Consider the following 17,506-nt stretch of genomic DNA (forward strand, 5'->3'; position numbering starts at 1 on the left):
CCAGTAGGTTGGCCAGGTAGCTGTCACTTTTAGGACTAAGGTGCCCCAACCCAAGCCATGGTATTTTCAATCCCCTAATAAGCATTCGAAAGATGGATAATAACACAGGAAGACCAAAGAAGAAATGGTGCGTTTGAATTTTGGCGTTGGTGAAGAATACTGAGTATACCATGGACTGCAGAAGAACGAAAAATCTGCCTTGGAGGAAGTACAGCCAGAATGCTCCTTAGATGGAGAATGGTGAGACTTCATCTCACTTACTTGGTCATGTTATCAGGAGGGACCAGTCGCTGAAGAAGGACATCATGCTTGGTAAAGTAGAGGGTCAGCAAAAAAAACAGGAAGGCCCTCAATAAGCTGGACTGACACAGTGGCCGCAACAATGGGCTCAAACATAGCAATGATTGTGAGGATAGTGCAGGACTGGGCAGCGTTTCATTCTGTTGTGCATAGACTTGCTATGAGTTGGAACAGACTCAACTGTATCTAGCAACAACAAAGAGTACCCACCTCCAGAAGCATTCCCTGAGGTGACATAAGTACAATTTATGTACTTGCAGTTGCCTAGTGAATAGTAGCACTCAAAACTCAGCGCCACACTTACGTGAGAATTTACCTGTAAAGGGTTTAGAACAGAGCCTAGCACTGAACAATATAGTAGTGGTAGTAGTCCACCGGAAACCCTGGTGGTGCAGTGGTTAAGTGCTACAGCTGCTAACAAAAAGGTCAGCAGTTTGAATCCACCAGGTACTCCTTGGCAACTCTATGAGGCAGTTCTACTCTGTCCTATAGGATCGCTATGAGTTGGAATCAGCTCGATAGCAACAGGTTTTTTTTGTTTGTTTGTTTAGTAGTCCACCATCTGTCTTTAAGTTTGTTGTACTGTGGTGGTTTTCATATTGCTGTGATGCTGGAAGCTATGCCACCAGTATTTCAAATACCAGCAGGGTCACCCATGGTGGATAGGTTTCAGCGGAACTTACAGACTAAGACAGACTAGGAGGAAAGGTCTGGAGATCAACTTCCGAAACTCTACAGATCACAACAGAATATTGTCCGATACACTGCTGGAAGATGAGCCCCCTAGGTAAGAAGGCACTATACAATAGCTGCAACAATGAACTCGAACATACCAAGGATTATGAAGATGGCAAAGGACCAAGCAACATTTTGTTATGTTGTACAAAGAGTCATCATGAGTCAAAAACGACTCAACAGCAACACAACAAGTAAAAGCAGTAGTAGTATTGTTTCCACTTCTCACACTGCCCTTGATAAATTGCCAGCTGATTTGGCTGCCCCATCACCGAGAAGTGGGCGTGTTCTTTCCTCTGAATCCTGAAGCTTGGCATATAGCAAGCGCCTGATAAATGTACGTCGAATGAACAAATAAGCATTTGGATTCTGTTATACCCTACAATGCATTAAAGTAAATTAAAAAGCCACTTCCCTGAGCAGATTGGCTGTCTAGAGGCTCTAAGGTAAGGGATTCTTCTGGAAGGAGCCAGAGAGTAAATATTTTAGGCTTTGGGAGCCATAAGCACTCAGTTGCAACCATTTAACTTCAGGTAAACTAATAAAACAAAAAAACCAAACCCAGTGCCATCGAGTCGATTCCGACTCATAGCAACCCTACAGGACAGAGTAGAACTGCCCCATAGAGTTTCCAAGGAGCGCCTGGAGGACTGGAACTGCCAACCCTTTGGTTAGCAGCTGTAGCACTCAACCGCTACGCCACCAGGGTTTCTGGTAAACTAATGGGCATGGCTATATTCCAATATAACTTTATGGGCACTGAAATGTGAATTTCATATTTTTGTTAGTCATGAAATGTTCTTTTTTTCCCAACCGTTTAAAAATATGAATGCTAATCTTAGCTCCAAGCCCATTACCATCCTATGAATTCTGACTCATAGCAACCCTACAGGACAGAGTAGAACTGCCTCATAGGGTTTCCAAGGAGCAGCTGGTAGATTTGAACCACCAACCTTTTGGTTAGCGGCCATAGCTCTTAAGCACTGTGCCACCAGGTCTCACTCATCTATGCCAAGAAATATGGAAGACAGCTACCTGGCCAACCAACTGGAAGAGATCCATATGTATGCTATTCCAAAGAAAGGTAATCCAACCAAATACAAAAATTATGGAAGAATATTATTAATATCCCACCCAAGTAAAATTTTGCTGAAGATCATTCAAAATCGGCTGCAGCAGTATATCAACAGGGAACTGCGAGAAATGCAAGTCGGATTCAGAAGAGGACATGGAACCATGAATATCATCGTTGATGTCAGATGGATTCTGGATGGAAGCAGAGAATGCCAGAAAGATGTTTACCTGTGTTTTATTGACTATGGAAACGCATTCCACTGTATGGATCATAACGAATTATGGGTAACATTATGTAGAATGTGGAATTCCAGAACACTTAATTGTGCTCAAGAGAACCTGTACATAGACCAAGAGGCAGTCATTTGAACAGAACAAAGGGATGCTGCATGGTTTAAACTCAGGAAAGGTGTGCATCAGGGTTGTATCCTTTCACCATACTTATTCAATCTGTATGCTGAGCAAAAAATCTGAGAAACTGGACTATATGGAGAAGAACTGGGCATCAGGATTGGAGAAAGACTCACTAGCAACCTTCGACATGCAGACGACACAACCTTCCTTACAGAAAGTGAGGAGGACTTGAAGCACTAGCTGATGAAGATCAAAGACCACAGCCTTCAGTATAGATTACACCTCAACATAAAGAAGACAAAAATTCTCACAGCTGGACCAATAAGCAACATCATGATAAACGGAGAAAAGATCGAAGTTGTCAAGAACTTCATTTTACTTGGATCCACAATCAACACCCATGGAAGCAGCAGTCAAGAAATCAAAAGACACATTGCAATGGGCAAATCTGTGCAAAACACCTCTTTAAAGTTTTGAAAAGCAAAGATGTCACCCCTGAAGACTAAGGTGCGCCTGACCCAAGCCATGGTATTTTCAATGGCCTCATATGCATGTGAAAGCTGGACGATGAATAATGAAGACCGAAGAATTTACGCCTTTGAATTGCGGTGTCTGGGAAGAATACTGAACATGCCATGGACTGCCAAAAGAACGAACAAATCTGTCTTGGAAGAAGTACAACCAGAATGCTGCTTAGAAGCAAGGATGGCGAGACTGCTTTCACATACTTTGTACATGTTATGAGGAGGAATCAGTCCCTGGAGAAAGATATCACGCTTGGTAAAGTAGAGGGTCAGTGAACAAGAGGAAGACCGTCAGCGAGATGGGTTGCCACAGTGGCTGCAACAATGAGCTCAACCGTAACAACGATTGTGAGGACGGCGCAGGGCCGGGTAGTGTTTCGTTCTGCTGTACGTAGGGTCGCTATGAGTCGAAACCGACTCGACGGCACCGAACAACAATTCTCAGCACGCTACCTTTAAAAGCCAAGAGGCTCTTTCATTTTGTCCCGTGTCTGCGGTTTGCGAACCCCTGTTTACTTTGTGGCTGTAGCCCGCAAGACAGCTTACCATTGGGAGGACGCGGTCATGGAGCGGCCTCGGATTGGGCCTGCAAGAGTGGGCGAGGCCGGGGGTGGGGCTTCGTGACGTGTCCTGTTTGGGAGGGGCAGGCGTGTACCCGTCCTCTCCGACGCCTGAGAGCTCGCGGCATTTTCGGCACTCAGCCAATCAACGTGGCGCAGCTTCCCCACGCCGCTACGCGCCGGCGCCCGGGGAGAGAGCCACGCCCCCTTCCGCGCCAGGCACGTACTTCCGGACGCAGGCGCGCCGTGACGTCAAGAGGAGGGTAGGTAAGTGCGGGCTGAGGGGCTAGGCAGGCCAGCTGGGGTTGGGGGTCCAGCCGCCCCCGCATCCCGGCTTTAAAGCCACCGGACGCACATGCACTCGCTGTGAGCCAGGGAGTCTTTGCGCAAGCGGACCCAACGCTCAGAGCCGGCCCAGTGCCCCGCTCGCGACCCCCGACCCAAGTCTCCCAGGGCTCGGGCACGACTGTGACCCCCAACCCGCCGCATTTTTTGCCTAACGGGCTCTTCAGTTTCCTCATCTAGGAAATGGAACCGATAAGCCTCTGCCTCATCAGGTCGTGGTAAAGAATTTGTAAGATGCGCGTAAAATGCTGGGCGTGAGCAATAACTAAAAACTGCCGACGTTTAACGCCTGCTGGTCTTCTAACGCTATTCAGAGCACTTTACTGAGTCTTCACAGCAACCCTATCAGATTGATACTTTTACAAACCCCACTATACAGATGAGGTAACTGAGGCTCAGAGAGGTTAAGCAACTTGCCCAAAGTCAAGTAGCTAGGAAGCAGCAGACTCAGGGTTCCAGCTCAAGCAATAAGCCCCAGGCAGATGAGCTCTACAACTGTTCTTGACACCAAGGACCAGGCAAACTAAATCCAAACCCGTCGCCATCCAGTCAGTTCTGACTCATGGCAACCCCATGTGTTAGGGCCCTGGTGGCACAGTGGTTAAGTACTCAGCTGCTAACCAAAAGGTCAGTGGTTCGAAGCCACCAACTGCTCTGTGATAGAAAGATTACAGCCTTGGAAACCCTGTGAGGCAGTTCTACTCTGCCCTGTAAGGTCGCTATGAGTTGGAATTGACTCAAGGGCAACAGGTAATCTTCACAGAAGCACACCACCATGCCGTTCTTCCACGATACTGCTGGGTGGGTTTGAACTGCCAACCTTTAGCTTAGAGGTTGAGTGCGAACCTTTTGTGCCACCCAGGGATCTCCAAGGACCAAAGAGTCCTATAAATCCACCCTGAAGCCCTGCCTGTGCCGTTTACTGAGTTGGTAAAAACCATCTCAAGATGCCCAGCTCCCCTAAACCAGATACGTAACTCTGTGCATTCACTTCCTGTGCGTTGTTTTATTCACAGCGACGCCAGAAAGTCAGTCCCATGGTCATCATCTGCTCTTTACAGGTAAGAAAGTGTAAGCTCAGGGCAGCTCAGACACTGGCCAAGTTCAGACAGCCAGCCAGTGAGCAGTGGATGTGGGATTCAAACCCAGAGAGCTGCAGCTACAAGGCCTGGGCACTTAGCTTTTCTATTGGCAAAAGCATTTTAGGTTTGAACGGACCTTTGGAAAAGTCTAATGCAGCAGGCACACTTTACAGATTGAGGATTCAAGATGGAGAGAGGCTCAAAATGATGACAGAACACTTTATATCTGGGGCTCTGAACCCACTCTGCTCCCCAGCAGCTTCAGACCGTGGGTCAGTTACTTAACCTACCCGTGCTCTTATGGCCTCATCTGTCAACGGGCAATAATAAAACCAGTACAGACTAAATGCAGCGGTGGTGTCAGATCTTAGTGTGGCTCCTGGCACACGGTACACATCAGACGTTATACAGCTAAGTTGGCAGAAGCCATTAGAGACCAAGCTCCTGCATCTGTCATGTGGAGGCAACAGACCCTGCTGCTGATTTTGTTCATCCTGCAAGCTAGGAATGGTTTTACATTTTTTAATGATTAAAAAAAGACGATTTCGTGACAGGTGAAATTGATAAAGTTCAGTGTCCCTAAATAAAGCTGTATTGGAACACAGCCATGCTCATCATTTACATATTGCCTGTTGCTGCTTTCAGGCTACAAGGGCAGAGGTGAGTGGCTGGAACAGAGATCATCTGGCCCTCAAAGCTGGAAATATTCACTGGTCCTTTAAACAAAAAGTTTGCTGATCCCTGTGCTGGAGGACGCTTTACTGCCTCACGATGTCTCTTTAGCAGTGGAAAGTAAAACTTCCTTTTATTTGACCTAAAAGTCTCTTCACCACTGCCAGTTCAAGGAGCCCCTGCATTTCCTGTGTGTGTCACCAGCACTGATCCCTGTGGCCCCTCAATCAGTTAGTCATTCACCCGCTCAGCATTTCTCAGGGATAGGCACTGTTCTGGGTGTGGGGGATACAGTGCATTGTACTCTCCTGGTGGGGAGACAGACCATAGACAAGTAACCAGACACAGGGCGATGTGACAGGAACCCCAACAGATGAGGCCTCTGAAGAAGGTGCTGTTTGAACCGAGACCTGTAACAAAGAGCTGTCTGAGCGGACAGCTGGTGGAAGAGCATTGGAGGCAGAGGAACAGCAGGTGCGAAGGCCCTGCACTTGGCCTTTGAAGACAGGAAGCCAGTGTGGCTGGAACAGAGGGAGCAAGAGGGGGAGGGCTGAGCTGTAGACTTGGAGAAGTAGATGGGGGCCCCATAGGCCCTGGGGAGGAGTGAGAGACCAGGGAGGAAGCATCTTCACTGGTCCAGCCAGAGATAAGAGGGACTGGACTGGGGTGAGGCTGTGGAGGGAGTGAGAAGTGTCAGATTTGAGATATGTTGGATGTACAGTGGACTAGATGCTGTCTTTCTAAACAGACAAACGCTACTTTTTGGATCCCTCCACACTCGGGGAGAGGCCCAACTGGGCTGGCACCACTACACAGCCTGTGGCATCTTTACAAGGAAGCCCCAGGGACCCTGTGCTGTGCCCCACAGGAGGACAAGACAACCCGTGTGGTCTCGTCATCTTTTCAGGTCTGCCGCGTTGAGGGCAAGGAGCAATAGGCGGCTTCCAAGATGGTGAGTAGACAGTCTGTGCTCTCTGGGTTCCCCTTTCGGTCTTTGTCGCCTCCACAGTGCCCCTTTCTTCCCCTTCCCCTCCTTCTGGACTCTCTGAGCTCTGGATCCTGTCTTCTGGTGTGGTGGTTGTAGCCTCAGCAGCCCCACACCAGAATCATCCAGGGGAACTTTGTTTCTGGTGGAGTTTTTTGTTTTGTTTTTTAATTGAGGTAAATTTGCATAACAAAATTAACCATTTTAAAGTGAACAATTCAGTGGTGTTTAGGACATTCACAACGTTGTGCAGCCACCACCTCCATCTGGTTCCAAACGTTTTCCTCACCCTAAAAGGAAACCTTGTACCCGTTTATCAGTCACTTTCCATTCCACCTTCCCCTGCCCAGGTAGCCACTAATCTGTGTTCTGTCTCTATTCCATATCAATGGAATCTTATACTATGTGGCCTTTTGTGTCTGGTTTCTTTCACTGAGCATAATATTTTGGGGGTTCATCCATGTTATAGCACGTATCAGCGCTTCGTTCCTTTTTATGGCTGAGTAATATTCCATTGTGTGGATGGACCACAATTTGTTTATCCATTCATCTGTTGATGGACGTTTGGTTATTGTGAATAACGCTACGCTACTATGCAAATGAGTATACAAGTGTTTGCTATGCCTGTTTTCCAGGGAGCCTTTTCAAACGCCAGTGTCCAAGCCCCACGCCCCAGACCAGGTTCTCTGTTAGAGGAACCTCTGGGGGTGGGTCCTAGGTATCCATATTTTAGAAGCTCTTCACGTTCTTCTTACATACAGCCATGTTTGAGAACCACTGCTTTGATGGGTCATTACATCATTTTAGCAGGTGGCAGCCAGCATTTAAAAAGAGAGGGACTCTCACTGTCAGGGTGGTATTTCATGAAACCTGTGTCTCAGTTGTATTTCATGCGTGCTTACATAGTCACAGTGTAAAATATTTGTTACTGAGAGCCATGGTCAAAACAAGTTTGAAAGCCCCTGCTCAAGGAGAATCATAATCCCGTGGAATTTTCCACAGCAACAATGGCAGGTTTTTCACTCGAGTCCCCAGCCTCAGATCAGACACCAAGCCAATTGCTGGCCTCTAGAATATGACCCTGTCTCTCTTGTCTGAGTCCCGCCCAGGAGGCTGCACAGGTACGTTTACTGTGGTCCTGTCTGAGTCACCTCTCTCTTCTGCTTTGCAGGGTGAAAGGAAAGGTGTAAACAAGTACTACCCTCCGGATTTCAATCCCGAAAAGGTAAGGGCCAGACTCCCTTCTCTGCATCTGCAATAGAAGAAACCCACAGGGCAATCTCAAGGAGAATTCAGTGCCTCCTGTCTGCCCAGAGCCGCAGGGCCTTAGTTCCATAAAACAGAAAGTCATTGTATGAGCCAGCTATTGCTACATAACAAAACAATACACATTTATAGGGAAGAAACCACCCAGGACATGATTCCCTCCTGGAGAGGCAGTAGGGTTGGAGTGGGAGCCACAGCTGCAGAAAGACAGGCATCCCCTGAGGTCTCACTGCCTTCTACTGGTGACTCGAGCCTCGGGGCTGTCGCCACTCCTGGGTGATGAATGTGGCTCTTGTTGATGACCCTTTACTCTGTGCCCAGCCACGGGCTTAGTGTGTTGATAGCAGAGCTCGGGGTGAGGGTGAGCACACAGACTCCAGGGTCAGAGCCCTGTATTTGCCTCTAGCCCCAGGCCACTGTTTCATCTATCCGGGGCCTCTTCCTCCCCTCCACCACCAGTCCCACTCCCTCAGCTCCTTCAGATGTCTCAAATGTCACCTCCTCAGAGAGGCCTCCCTGACCACCTTCTCACTGACTGTCAACATTTCCTAAGGCTGCGTTTATCTTCACAGCCCTTGTAACTGGCTGATGTATTTTTCACGTACTTGTGTATCATCTCTCTCCCCCACTAGAATGTCCACTTCGCGGGGGCTGGGATGTCTGTCTTGTTCCTCTCTGTGTCCCCACACAGTAGGTGCTCAGTCAGTGCATCCTGGTGGCTTGGTCCTGGGTACCTCACGCATCCTCTCCACACCAGTTGCCCCAGATGTCAGGGCGGAAATACAATAAACTGACCTCACAGAATCATTGGGGACTTACGATAAGACAATGCACATAAAGTACCTAGTGAACATTTGCCCGGTATTATGATCTTGCTTAGTGCTCTCCACAAACCTGCCGTGATTGTGATCATTGTCCCCCATGAACAGATAGGGGAAATTGAGGCTCAGGAAGCTGAGAGGGGAGGCTGAGTCACACAGCTCTTTTGGCACATGCTCAGGAGAGGGAACATTCAAAGTCAGTTATTCTCATTCCAAGCCATGTGCACCACCAGGACTTCAGTGCCTCCGTACTGCTGTTAAAACCCCCTGCAGGGCGTAAAGATGAGGCCCCTCTCAACCTGTGAGGTTTGGCCTGACACTCCCCCTGCCCAGCAGTGCTGACCTGCTCCCTTGTCCTTTCCACACAGCATGGCTCTCTCAACCGATACCACAACAGCCACCCCCTTCGGGAGCGGGCTCGGAAGCTGTCACAGGGCATCCTTATCATCAGGTAAGGCCCTGGCATCACCTGAAGACCCCTGCCCCTGGGCCACCTTGCATCACCCTCAAGGAGAATTCAGCATTCCTGATTGGCCCAGTGCTGTGGAAAGTCACTGTATGCATCAGTCAGCTATTGCTGCATAACAAAACAGTCCAGTCCCGTTGCCATTGAGTCGACTCTGACTCATAGCAATCTTGTGTGTCAGAGCAGAGCTGTGCTCCATAGTGTTTTCAGTGGCTGAGTTTTCGGAAGTAGATCGCTAGGCCTTTCTTCCAAGGCACCTCTGGGTAGGCTCAAACCACCAACCTTTCAGTTAGCACCCAAGGGCATTACCTAGGGACTCTATGTCATAAATAGAGTCCCTGAGTGGCACAGACAGTTAAGCGCTTGACTGCTAGCCAAAAGGTTGGTGGTTTGAGCCCACCCAAAGGCACTTTGGAAGACAGGCCTGGTGCTCTGCTTCCAAAAGATCACAGCCTTGAAAACCCTGTGGAACAGTCCTACTCTGCACACATGGAGTGGCCATGAATTTGGATCACCTCTATTGCAACTAACTACAAGAAAAGAAATACAATGACAATAAAACTCTGATCAGTTTCCACTGCCTGGCAGCAGCTCCCTATAACCTCCTTTTTTCTTTGTTCAAAAGGGAGTTTAGCCCATGAGGTGTTAAAGATGGAGCAGCACCAAAAGGGGACTCTCCCCTGGCCTGTCAGCCGGCCAGAGAGTAGCGTGATGGGAGGACTGTCCACTGGTCAGTCAGTGTCATTAAGGCTACTCTGTAGGACCTCCTGTCCTGTACCCCCACTGTGGACTGCTCTGAAGTTGGCTTCCGGAAACCAGGCCTCAGCCTGGGCCAGGAGAGCCATAGCTCTGGAGCCAGTGCTGGGGTGTAGAGGAGCAGGGAGAGCCCAGGTGAACAGGTGCAGAGAAACTGCCTTCTCGTTCTGCAGGTTCGAGATGCCATATAACATCTGGTGCGATGGCTGTAAGAACCACATCGGCATGGGTGAGCTTGCACCCCTGTCTACACCCACCCCACCCAGCCATTCCCTTCTCAGACACTGAACCCCTCCACCTGCAGGGCACCCAGTCAGGATCGAGAGGAGACAGGTGCCCTGGTAATTGGCTGGCTGTGGTTAGGAGGCCGGGCACTGAACCAGGCACTGGGTTCAAATCCCCACTCTTCCACTTCCCAGCTGGGTTACCCTGCACAGCGACTGAGCTGCCATGTACCTCAGTTTGTTGTTGTTGTAGTTGGGTGCTCTTGAGTCAGTTCCAACTCATAGTGCCCTATGTACGACAGGACGAAATACTACCCAGTCGTGCGCCATCCTCACAATCGTTGCTGTGTTTGAGCCCATTGTTGCAGCCATTGTCAGTCGATCTAATCGAGGGTCTTCCTCTTTTTCACTGACCCTCTGCTTTACCAAGCATGATGTCTTTCTCCAGGGACTCCTCCCTCCTGATAATATGTCCAAAGTACATGAGACGAAGTCTCGCCATCCTTGCTTCCGAGAAGTACTCTGGCTGTATTTTTTCCAAGACAGACTTGTTCGTTCTTCTGGCAACCCATGGCATATTCAGTATTCTTCACCAACGCCATAATTCAAAGGCACCAGTTCTTCAGTTTTCCTTATTCATTGTCCAGTTTTCACACGCATATGAGGTGATTGAAAATATCATGGCTTGGGTCAAGCGCACCTTAGTCCTCAACGTGACACCTTTGCTTTTTCACACTTGAAAGAGATCTTTTGCTGGGGATTTGCCCAATACAATGCAACATTTGATTTCTTGGCTGCTGCTTCCATGGGCGTTAATTGTGAATCCAAGTAAAATGAAAGCCTTGGCAATGTCAGTAAAATGACAACGTCAGTTGACCAACCTGGAAATCCAGATGATACTAAGTGCTGAGGACGCCGCCCAGCACATCTGAGGGCAGGTGATAGCCGCTACTGCCACTTTTTTCATGTTCCTCCTCTCACTCTGGGCCCTGACCTGTCCACAGGCATGCAGATGAGCAGACATGCAGCCCAGCTCGGCCACTATAAGGCCCCAGGCTACAACTCAACTCTCCTGGCCTCCGTTTCCTCTTCTGTAATATGGGGACTGTGAGGATGAATGTTCGGGTGTGGGCTAGGCCAGCTCCCCGCCCACCACAGAAGTGCAGGAAGGTGGGGACCCCCACCTACTACAAGGAGGACAGGTGAACTCCAACTTGCCCCCGGTCAGGCCCAGCAGAGGTGCCTGCCTCAAAGGCCACCAGGTGCTTAAGGGACAGAAAAGGGCTCAGCCTGAAACCACACACAGGCCATCCTCAAGGACGTGCCAGGAAATGAAAGCGGAGCCGGGCCATGCCACCTGCCAGTCTAGGCTCTGGTTTTCTAGCTTAGGTTTTTTTTTACCCTATAAATAAGGTGAAGGAATCAGGTATATAAATTTTCTAACCAACAAATCAATGCAAAGCAAAAACTCTGAACATTTTCTAAAAAAGAATAAAAGCCAACCCTTATTAAACACTTGCCAAATGCCAGGCCTTGTTCGAAGCAATTCACGTGTATTAGCTCCTGTAATCCCCACAACAACCCTGTATGGGAGCATTATCATTATCCCAACTTAATAGAAGGGGAGGCTGAGGCCCAGAGGGGTGAGATGGCTGGCCTAAGGTCACACAACCAATTGCAGTGGAGCTGGGATTGGAACCTGGCACTCTAGCTCTAGCTCTAGCACTCTCCTCTGTGGCTTGAGCCCCTCTCACAAGCCTGGTTCGATAACTTCTGCATTTGGTTATCAGGACATCATGCTTGGCAAAGTAGAAGGTCGGCGAAAAAGCGGAAGACCCTCAGTGAGATGGACTGACAGTGGCTGCAACAATCGGCTCAAACATAGCAACGATTCATGAAAATGGCATAGGACTGGGCAGTGTTTCGTTCTGTTGTGTATAGGGCCGCTATGTTCCCTTCGCTATGGGTTGGAACCGACTCAGTGGCACCTAACAAAACAACACAAGCCTGGACATTGCTCCTTCCCACCTTGAATTTCACGGCCCCCGCCTCAGCCAAGAGAAAACACCCTGGGCGTGGCCTGAGCTTCTGCTCTCCCTCCCCTTCCAGGTGTTCGTTACAACGCAGAAAAGAAGAAAGTTGGCAATTACTACACAACCCCAATCTACAGGTGGGGGCAGCCCCAGCGGTGTCTCAGGGATGTGGGGTGGCGGAGAGTGAGGGGCTACAAAGGGTCTTAGCAGGAGGGAAGCTTGCACCCTCTTCCTGACATGCATTCCTTGTGGGGCTCGTCTGGAAGCCGTCCTGGTATGTCAGTCAGGGCATGGCCCTCCTCCTCTCAGAGCCCTCCACGGCTCCCACCACTCTGGTAAAAGCCAAGGTTCCCACAAGGTGGCCCACAAAGCCCTGTCGGCCCCGGTCCTCATCTCCTCCACTCTCCCCCTTGCTCATGCTGCTGCTGACAAACGCCAGGGACACTCCCACCTCTTCCCTCCCTCAGCTTCAGCTTCCGTTCAGACACCACCTCCCACAGAGGCCTGTCCTAAGGTGGCATCGCGCCCCATCTTGTATGGCTGCTTGTCCCCTTGCTGTTGACATGCCCCACTGGAACGTTACCCCTCTAAGAGCAGAGAGGCTGGGTTCACTGCCACATCCCCAACAGCTGGCACCAAGCCTGTCACAGGGCAGCGTAGCTTGGGGGGCTGTTGAATACACAGATGAATGAACAAGCTTTGGCCTCATTGGCAGAGGTCAGTCCCTGGTGGTGGGGCTGTGTCTGTCTCGCCCATGTTGTATCCCCAGATACAGAGCCCAGCATGTAGTAGGTGCTTAGGGAATGTGTGTCAAATGATACAGATGGATGGAAGGGGGCCTGCAGAGGTCCTAGGGGCCAGTGGAGCAGGGCTACTGCATCCTGACTCTGGTCCCCGGCCCCGGCTAGGTTCCGGATGAAATGCCACCTGTGTGTGAACCACATCGAGATGCAGACAGATCCAGCCAACTGCGACTACGTCATTGTGAGCGGTGCCCAGCGGAAGGAGGAGCGCTGGGACATGGAGGACAATGAGCAGGTGCTGACGACAGGTGAGTGCCACCCGCCCACCCCCCTGCCTGGTGTACCTGTGGCCGGCCCAACCTGGTGCCCAGAGGCCCAGCCACTCTCTCGCCATTGCAGAGCATGAGAAGAAGCAGAAGCTGGAGACAGATGCCATGTTCCGCCTGGAGCATGGTGAGGCTGACCGCAGCACGCTCAAGAAGGCCCTGCCCACCCTCAGCCACATCCAGGAGGCCCAGAGTGCCTGGAAGGATGACTTCGCCCTCAACAGCATGCTGCGGAGAAGGTTCCGGGTGAGCAGGGCTCTAGGGTCAGGACCATGGGCAGGCAGGGGGCTCCCCAGATCGCCCACATTCAGACACCCTTGAGAGGGAGAACACATGGTGGGTCAGGACCCCTGTCCTAGCCGTGGTTGAGTCATTCACCTCCTGTGCCTCAGTTTCCCTACCTGTCATGTGGGGATCATGACCCTCCCTCATGGTGCCCATGGAAGTGTCTTGCCCAGTGAATGTTATTACCCTTGAAGCCCCTGGGGGAGCAGCTTCTCAGAGGGAGGGAAAGCTGAGCGGGGGTGTGGGGGGCCTGGGAGGGAGTAGGTCACTCCCAGCCCCACTGTGGGAGGCAGGAGGAGGCTCACACCCCCTTTACTGGTGCCCATTTTGTGGGCCCACTTTCTCGTCCTGAAATGAAATTCATAGATCAGTAACCATCCCTTCAGGTAATTTCAGAAGTCAGCCACGAGGTGCCCTGATGGTAACAGAAATAAAGGGGAAGTGCATTAAAATAACGTGAACGATAACAGCTACCTCGTACATAAGTGCTCAGGCAGGCCACCAGTGTTGCTGGCGGGGACTACAGGGGCTACTAAGGTTGGGCCAGAAATGCTTTGTGGTGCGATGTCAGAGGGTTCTGGGGTCTGGGTTCTGATGAATATGCAGTTTTCACCTTCGCGGATGTCAGTCAGGGCACCGGGAAGTTCTGCAGGACATAAGAGTATACTCCTGCTCTGTGGGGTGTCCGCATCCCTGGACATGCATGCTGAGGGCTGCAGGAGTATCCCACATGCCTCATTTTTTTTTTTGCGATGGTAAGGGTGGACTTGCCATTCTGCCACACCCATCTTCGCCATATCTTTTTCTGTCTTCTGGGGTCACTATTATCAGGAGTAAAATTGCCAGCTTTCTTACTAGTCGTTTATTACTGGGAATTGCCCTCTCTAGCCAGGCCTCCTCGGTGAAACCCTGTTCAGGCCCCTCACCTGCCTCTTGCCTTTTTAGGCACGAAGTCAGCTCCATCTGCCTGAGTCCTCGGGCTCCAAAGCCTGCAGTTGGCCTAAACTCTTCATATATAAACTCTTCATTTATAATCACCACCCCCGTCCCTTCACAGGGAACGGACGTCAGCTCCTCCAAATGAGAGTTAGAATCCACCTACTTGTCTCTACTCCACAGCCCCCACCCCACCCTGTCACGGCCTGTCATCTCCCACCTGGTCTCCCTTCCTGGTCTCCCAGCTCCCCACCTCACTCCCCCCACACACACATGCACACACGCACACACACGCGCGCGCGCACACACACACACACAGTCTGTTCCCCCTGCAGCAGCCAGAGGGCACCTGTGAACTCCCAAGTCAGGGGACATCCCTGTGCACCAAACCCACCATGGCTTCCACTCAGTCAGAGCCAGCCCCGGACCTCCTCCCATACCAGACCATACAGAATCCTTAGTAATGTTTTTAGACTAATGGTACTCATAAATCCTAATTCCTGTCTATCACTGTAATGGCAATAGTAGTGACATAAACAACTAGCAAAATTAAAATTACACCTTTAAATTATAATATCATACGCACAGCCTACATGTATTTACATTTTGATTTTTCTCCTTCTGTTCCCATACTACTACTTCGTTCTCAAAAAAGTTATTGATAGTTTCACAAATAGCAATGACCACAATATTGTAGCTAAAACATCAGAAAATTTGACAAAATCAGCAACTGTAAAAACACCTGCAGTAACAAAAACAACTGTGGGTGCTTGTAGCATGTGCAGAGAAAACCCCGTGATTCGAAGCATCATTGTGATTGGGTAATAAAGACAGCTCTGACCAGAGCGCATTGGAAGATTCAAAAAGTAAATTAGCCTAGAGTTTTAGCCTTGGAGGTATATTGATACATGCAAGCTGGGCTTATGAAAAATGTTTTTGTTGTTATAACTACAGGAATATTTTTATTAAAAATCAAATTTCTGCTGAAATACTGCACAAAAATTTTACAGACATTTTGGTGTCACCTTCTCTGACGGTGTCATGTGGTGTGGTCTGCACCCCCTGCACCCCCCTAGTGCTCAGAGCAAAAGCCAGATTCCTCCCTGAAGTCCACCAAGCGCTGTACAACCTGCCCCATCACCTCCCTGCTCTCGTCTTCTTCCACTCCCCCTCGCTCACTCCACTACTTTCACATTGGCCTCTTGGCTGCTCCTCAAGTGCTCCAAGCATCTTCCTACCTCAGGACCTTTGCACTTGCTGTTCTCTGCCTTGCAATACTGCAGTTATCCACATGGCCCCCTCACTTCAGCAGCTTGTTTCTTGTGTGCCTCACCCCCTAGAATGTCAGTTCCCTAATGGGCAAGGGTTTTGTCTGCTCACTACTAGGCCCCAGTGCTTAGAACAGGGCCTGCCACTCAGAGGCCTTCTGTTAATAGTTGGTGAATGAATGAGTGAAGGAATGAATGGTACACGTGCTAGCGATTGTGTCTCCCTCTTGTGGAGCCACTTTGATATCCCCTTACAAGCTGTCAGAGAAGGAGACCGAGTCCCCGGAGCTGGAGCAGCTCTAGAGCCCCTTTCTGTCCCCTCCCCCAACCCCACCCCAGGAAAAGAAGAAAGCCATCAAGGAGGAAGAGGAAAGGGACCAAGCGCTGCAGGCCAAGGCAAGCCTGGCCATCCCACTGGTGCCTGAGACGGAGGAAGACCGAAAGCTGGCCGCCCTGCTCAAGTTTCACACCCTGGATTGTGCGTGGGGCCGTCAGGGGTGGGGGCCCAGCCGTGGCAAGCCAGGTGGAGGGTGGCACCAGGTCTCTGCCCTCACTCAAATGCCTTCTCCTCCTGTCCCCTTCCAGCCTACGAGGACAAGCAGAAACTCAAGCGGACAGAGATCATCAGCCGCTCCTGGTTCTCCTCTGCCCCTGGATCCAGTGCCAGCAGCAGCAGCAAAGCTGGCAGCGTCCTGAAGAAGCTGGCCCAAAACCGCAGGTCTGCCCATGTCGGCTCCCCCATCACTGTGGGGGACCTGGGCATAGTACGGCGGCAGTCGCGGGAAGTCCAGGAGAGCCCCCAAGATGCACCTGAGACCCCCAAGTCCAGGGAGCCAGAGGTGCCAAAGAGGACCCCCCAGGACAGGCCCAAATTTCCACAAAACTGCTCTCAGGAGACAGCTGAGATCCCAGAGAGCAGCTGTCGGGACAGGCCCCTGTCCCCACGAGGCCCACACCAGGGGGCAGCTGGCATGTCCTCAGACACCCCGCACTCCTGCAGCCTCAGCGCCTCCCTTGTGGCAGACTACTCCGACTCGGAGAGTGAGTGACTCCCGGGACTCACCTGCTCAAACGCTGGCCTCTCCCCAAACCCCTCCTTCCCAGGACAATGGAGTTATTTATTTGGTCTCCGTGAGGGTGTTTGTGCCTTGTGAGACCCCACATCTGATATTAAAGCCCCGACCCTGTCCCTGCCTCCAGTTACTAGCTGGGCCCAGGGCTGCCTGCCACTTTACCCAGCAAATGCTGATACCAGAACCACAGCAAGAGCCTGTGACCTGGCCTGGGATCAGGGCAGGCTCCCCGGAGGAGATGATGCAGGCTGCATCTGAAGGGTGGAAAGGGGCCTAGGGAGCAAGACCCACAGTGAGGCTGGGGATGGGGGAGCCCACGGGGTGCCCAGGATAGGTGCAGACAAAGCCATGGCGAGAGGGAGAGAAAGGTGGGCGGTGCTCACACACAAGACTTTGTAGGCTCTTCACTGTCCCTGCCTACGGGGACGCCTTGGAAGGGGCAGAAAGAAAGGCCCAGCATTCTTTTGGAGGAAACTGGTAAAAAAAATCGGCCCAGAAACAGCCGCCGGCACGGCTATCCACCAGGGGGCGCCCATGGCCCCCAGCTTCCACCAGCTTCCTGTACAACTATCGATGGAGCTTTTGCTGTGTGCCAGGTCCTGTCCAGCCACAGTGGCCACAGCAGTAATAGACCCCTGCCCTTGGACGAGGTTCTGGGAATTCGGCCTTACACGGCCC

The 17,506-nt window shown here is 50.9% G+C and overlaps 1 protein-coding gene across 4 annotated transcripts; it reads left to right on the plus strand.

The window, feature by feature from the left end:
- The first annotated feature begins 3,732 nt into the window (after positions 1 to 3,732).
- Positions 3,733 to 17,471, plus strand: YJU2B (YJU2 splicing factor homolog B). Of its 4 annotated transcripts, none has more exons than XM_064280778.1 (11): positions 3,733 to 3,814; positions 4,909 to 4,953; positions 6,395 to 6,598; positions 7,803 to 7,856; positions 9,087 to 9,169; positions 10,114 to 10,169; positions 12,274 to 12,334; positions 13,106 to 13,248; positions 13,340 to 13,512; positions 16,095 to 16,233; positions 16,341 to 17,471. In XM_064280778.1, the coding sequence occupies exons 3-11, from the start codon at positions 6,596 to 6,598 to the stop codon at positions 16,802 to 16,804; spliced, it is 1,176 nt and encodes a 391-aa protein (XP_064136848.1). In that variant the 5' UTR covers positions 3,733 to 3,814; positions 4,909 to 4,953; positions 6,395 to 6,595; the 3' UTR covers positions 16,805 to 17,471. The 4 variants fall into 4 exon arrangements, with proteins under 4 accessions (XP_064136848.1, XP_064136849.1, XP_064136850.1 ...); XM_064280779.1 differs by having other exon boundaries at positions 3,773 to 3,810; XM_064280780.1 differs by lacking the exon at positions 4,909 to 4,953 and having other exon boundaries at positions 3,795 to 3,814.
- The last annotated feature ends 35 nt before the right edge of the window (positions 17,472 to 17,506 follow it).

Source organism: Loxodonta africana, chromosome 3 (genome assembly GCF_030014295.1).
Source record: "Loxodonta africana isolate mLoxAfr1 chromosome 3, mLoxAfr1.hap2, whole genome shotgun sequence".
In the NCBI taxonomy this organism is placed as follows: domain Eukaryota; kingdom Metazoa; phylum Chordata; class Mammalia; order Proboscidea; family Elephantidae; genus Loxodonta; species Loxodonta africana.

What these genes read in the sequence shown, in the direction of transcription:
- YJU2B (XM_064280778.1), top strand. An exon ending in CAGGGCATCCTTATCATCAG is followed by an intron (nt 9,170 to 10,113) that starts GTAAGGCCCTGG and finishes CTCGTTCTGCAG; the next exon opens with GTTCGAGATGCCATATAACA. An exon ending in TGCTGCGGAGAAGGTTCCGG is followed by an intron (nt 13,513 to 16,094) that starts GTGAGCAGGGCT and finishes ACCCCACCCCAG; the next exon opens with GAAAAGAAGAAAGCCATCAA.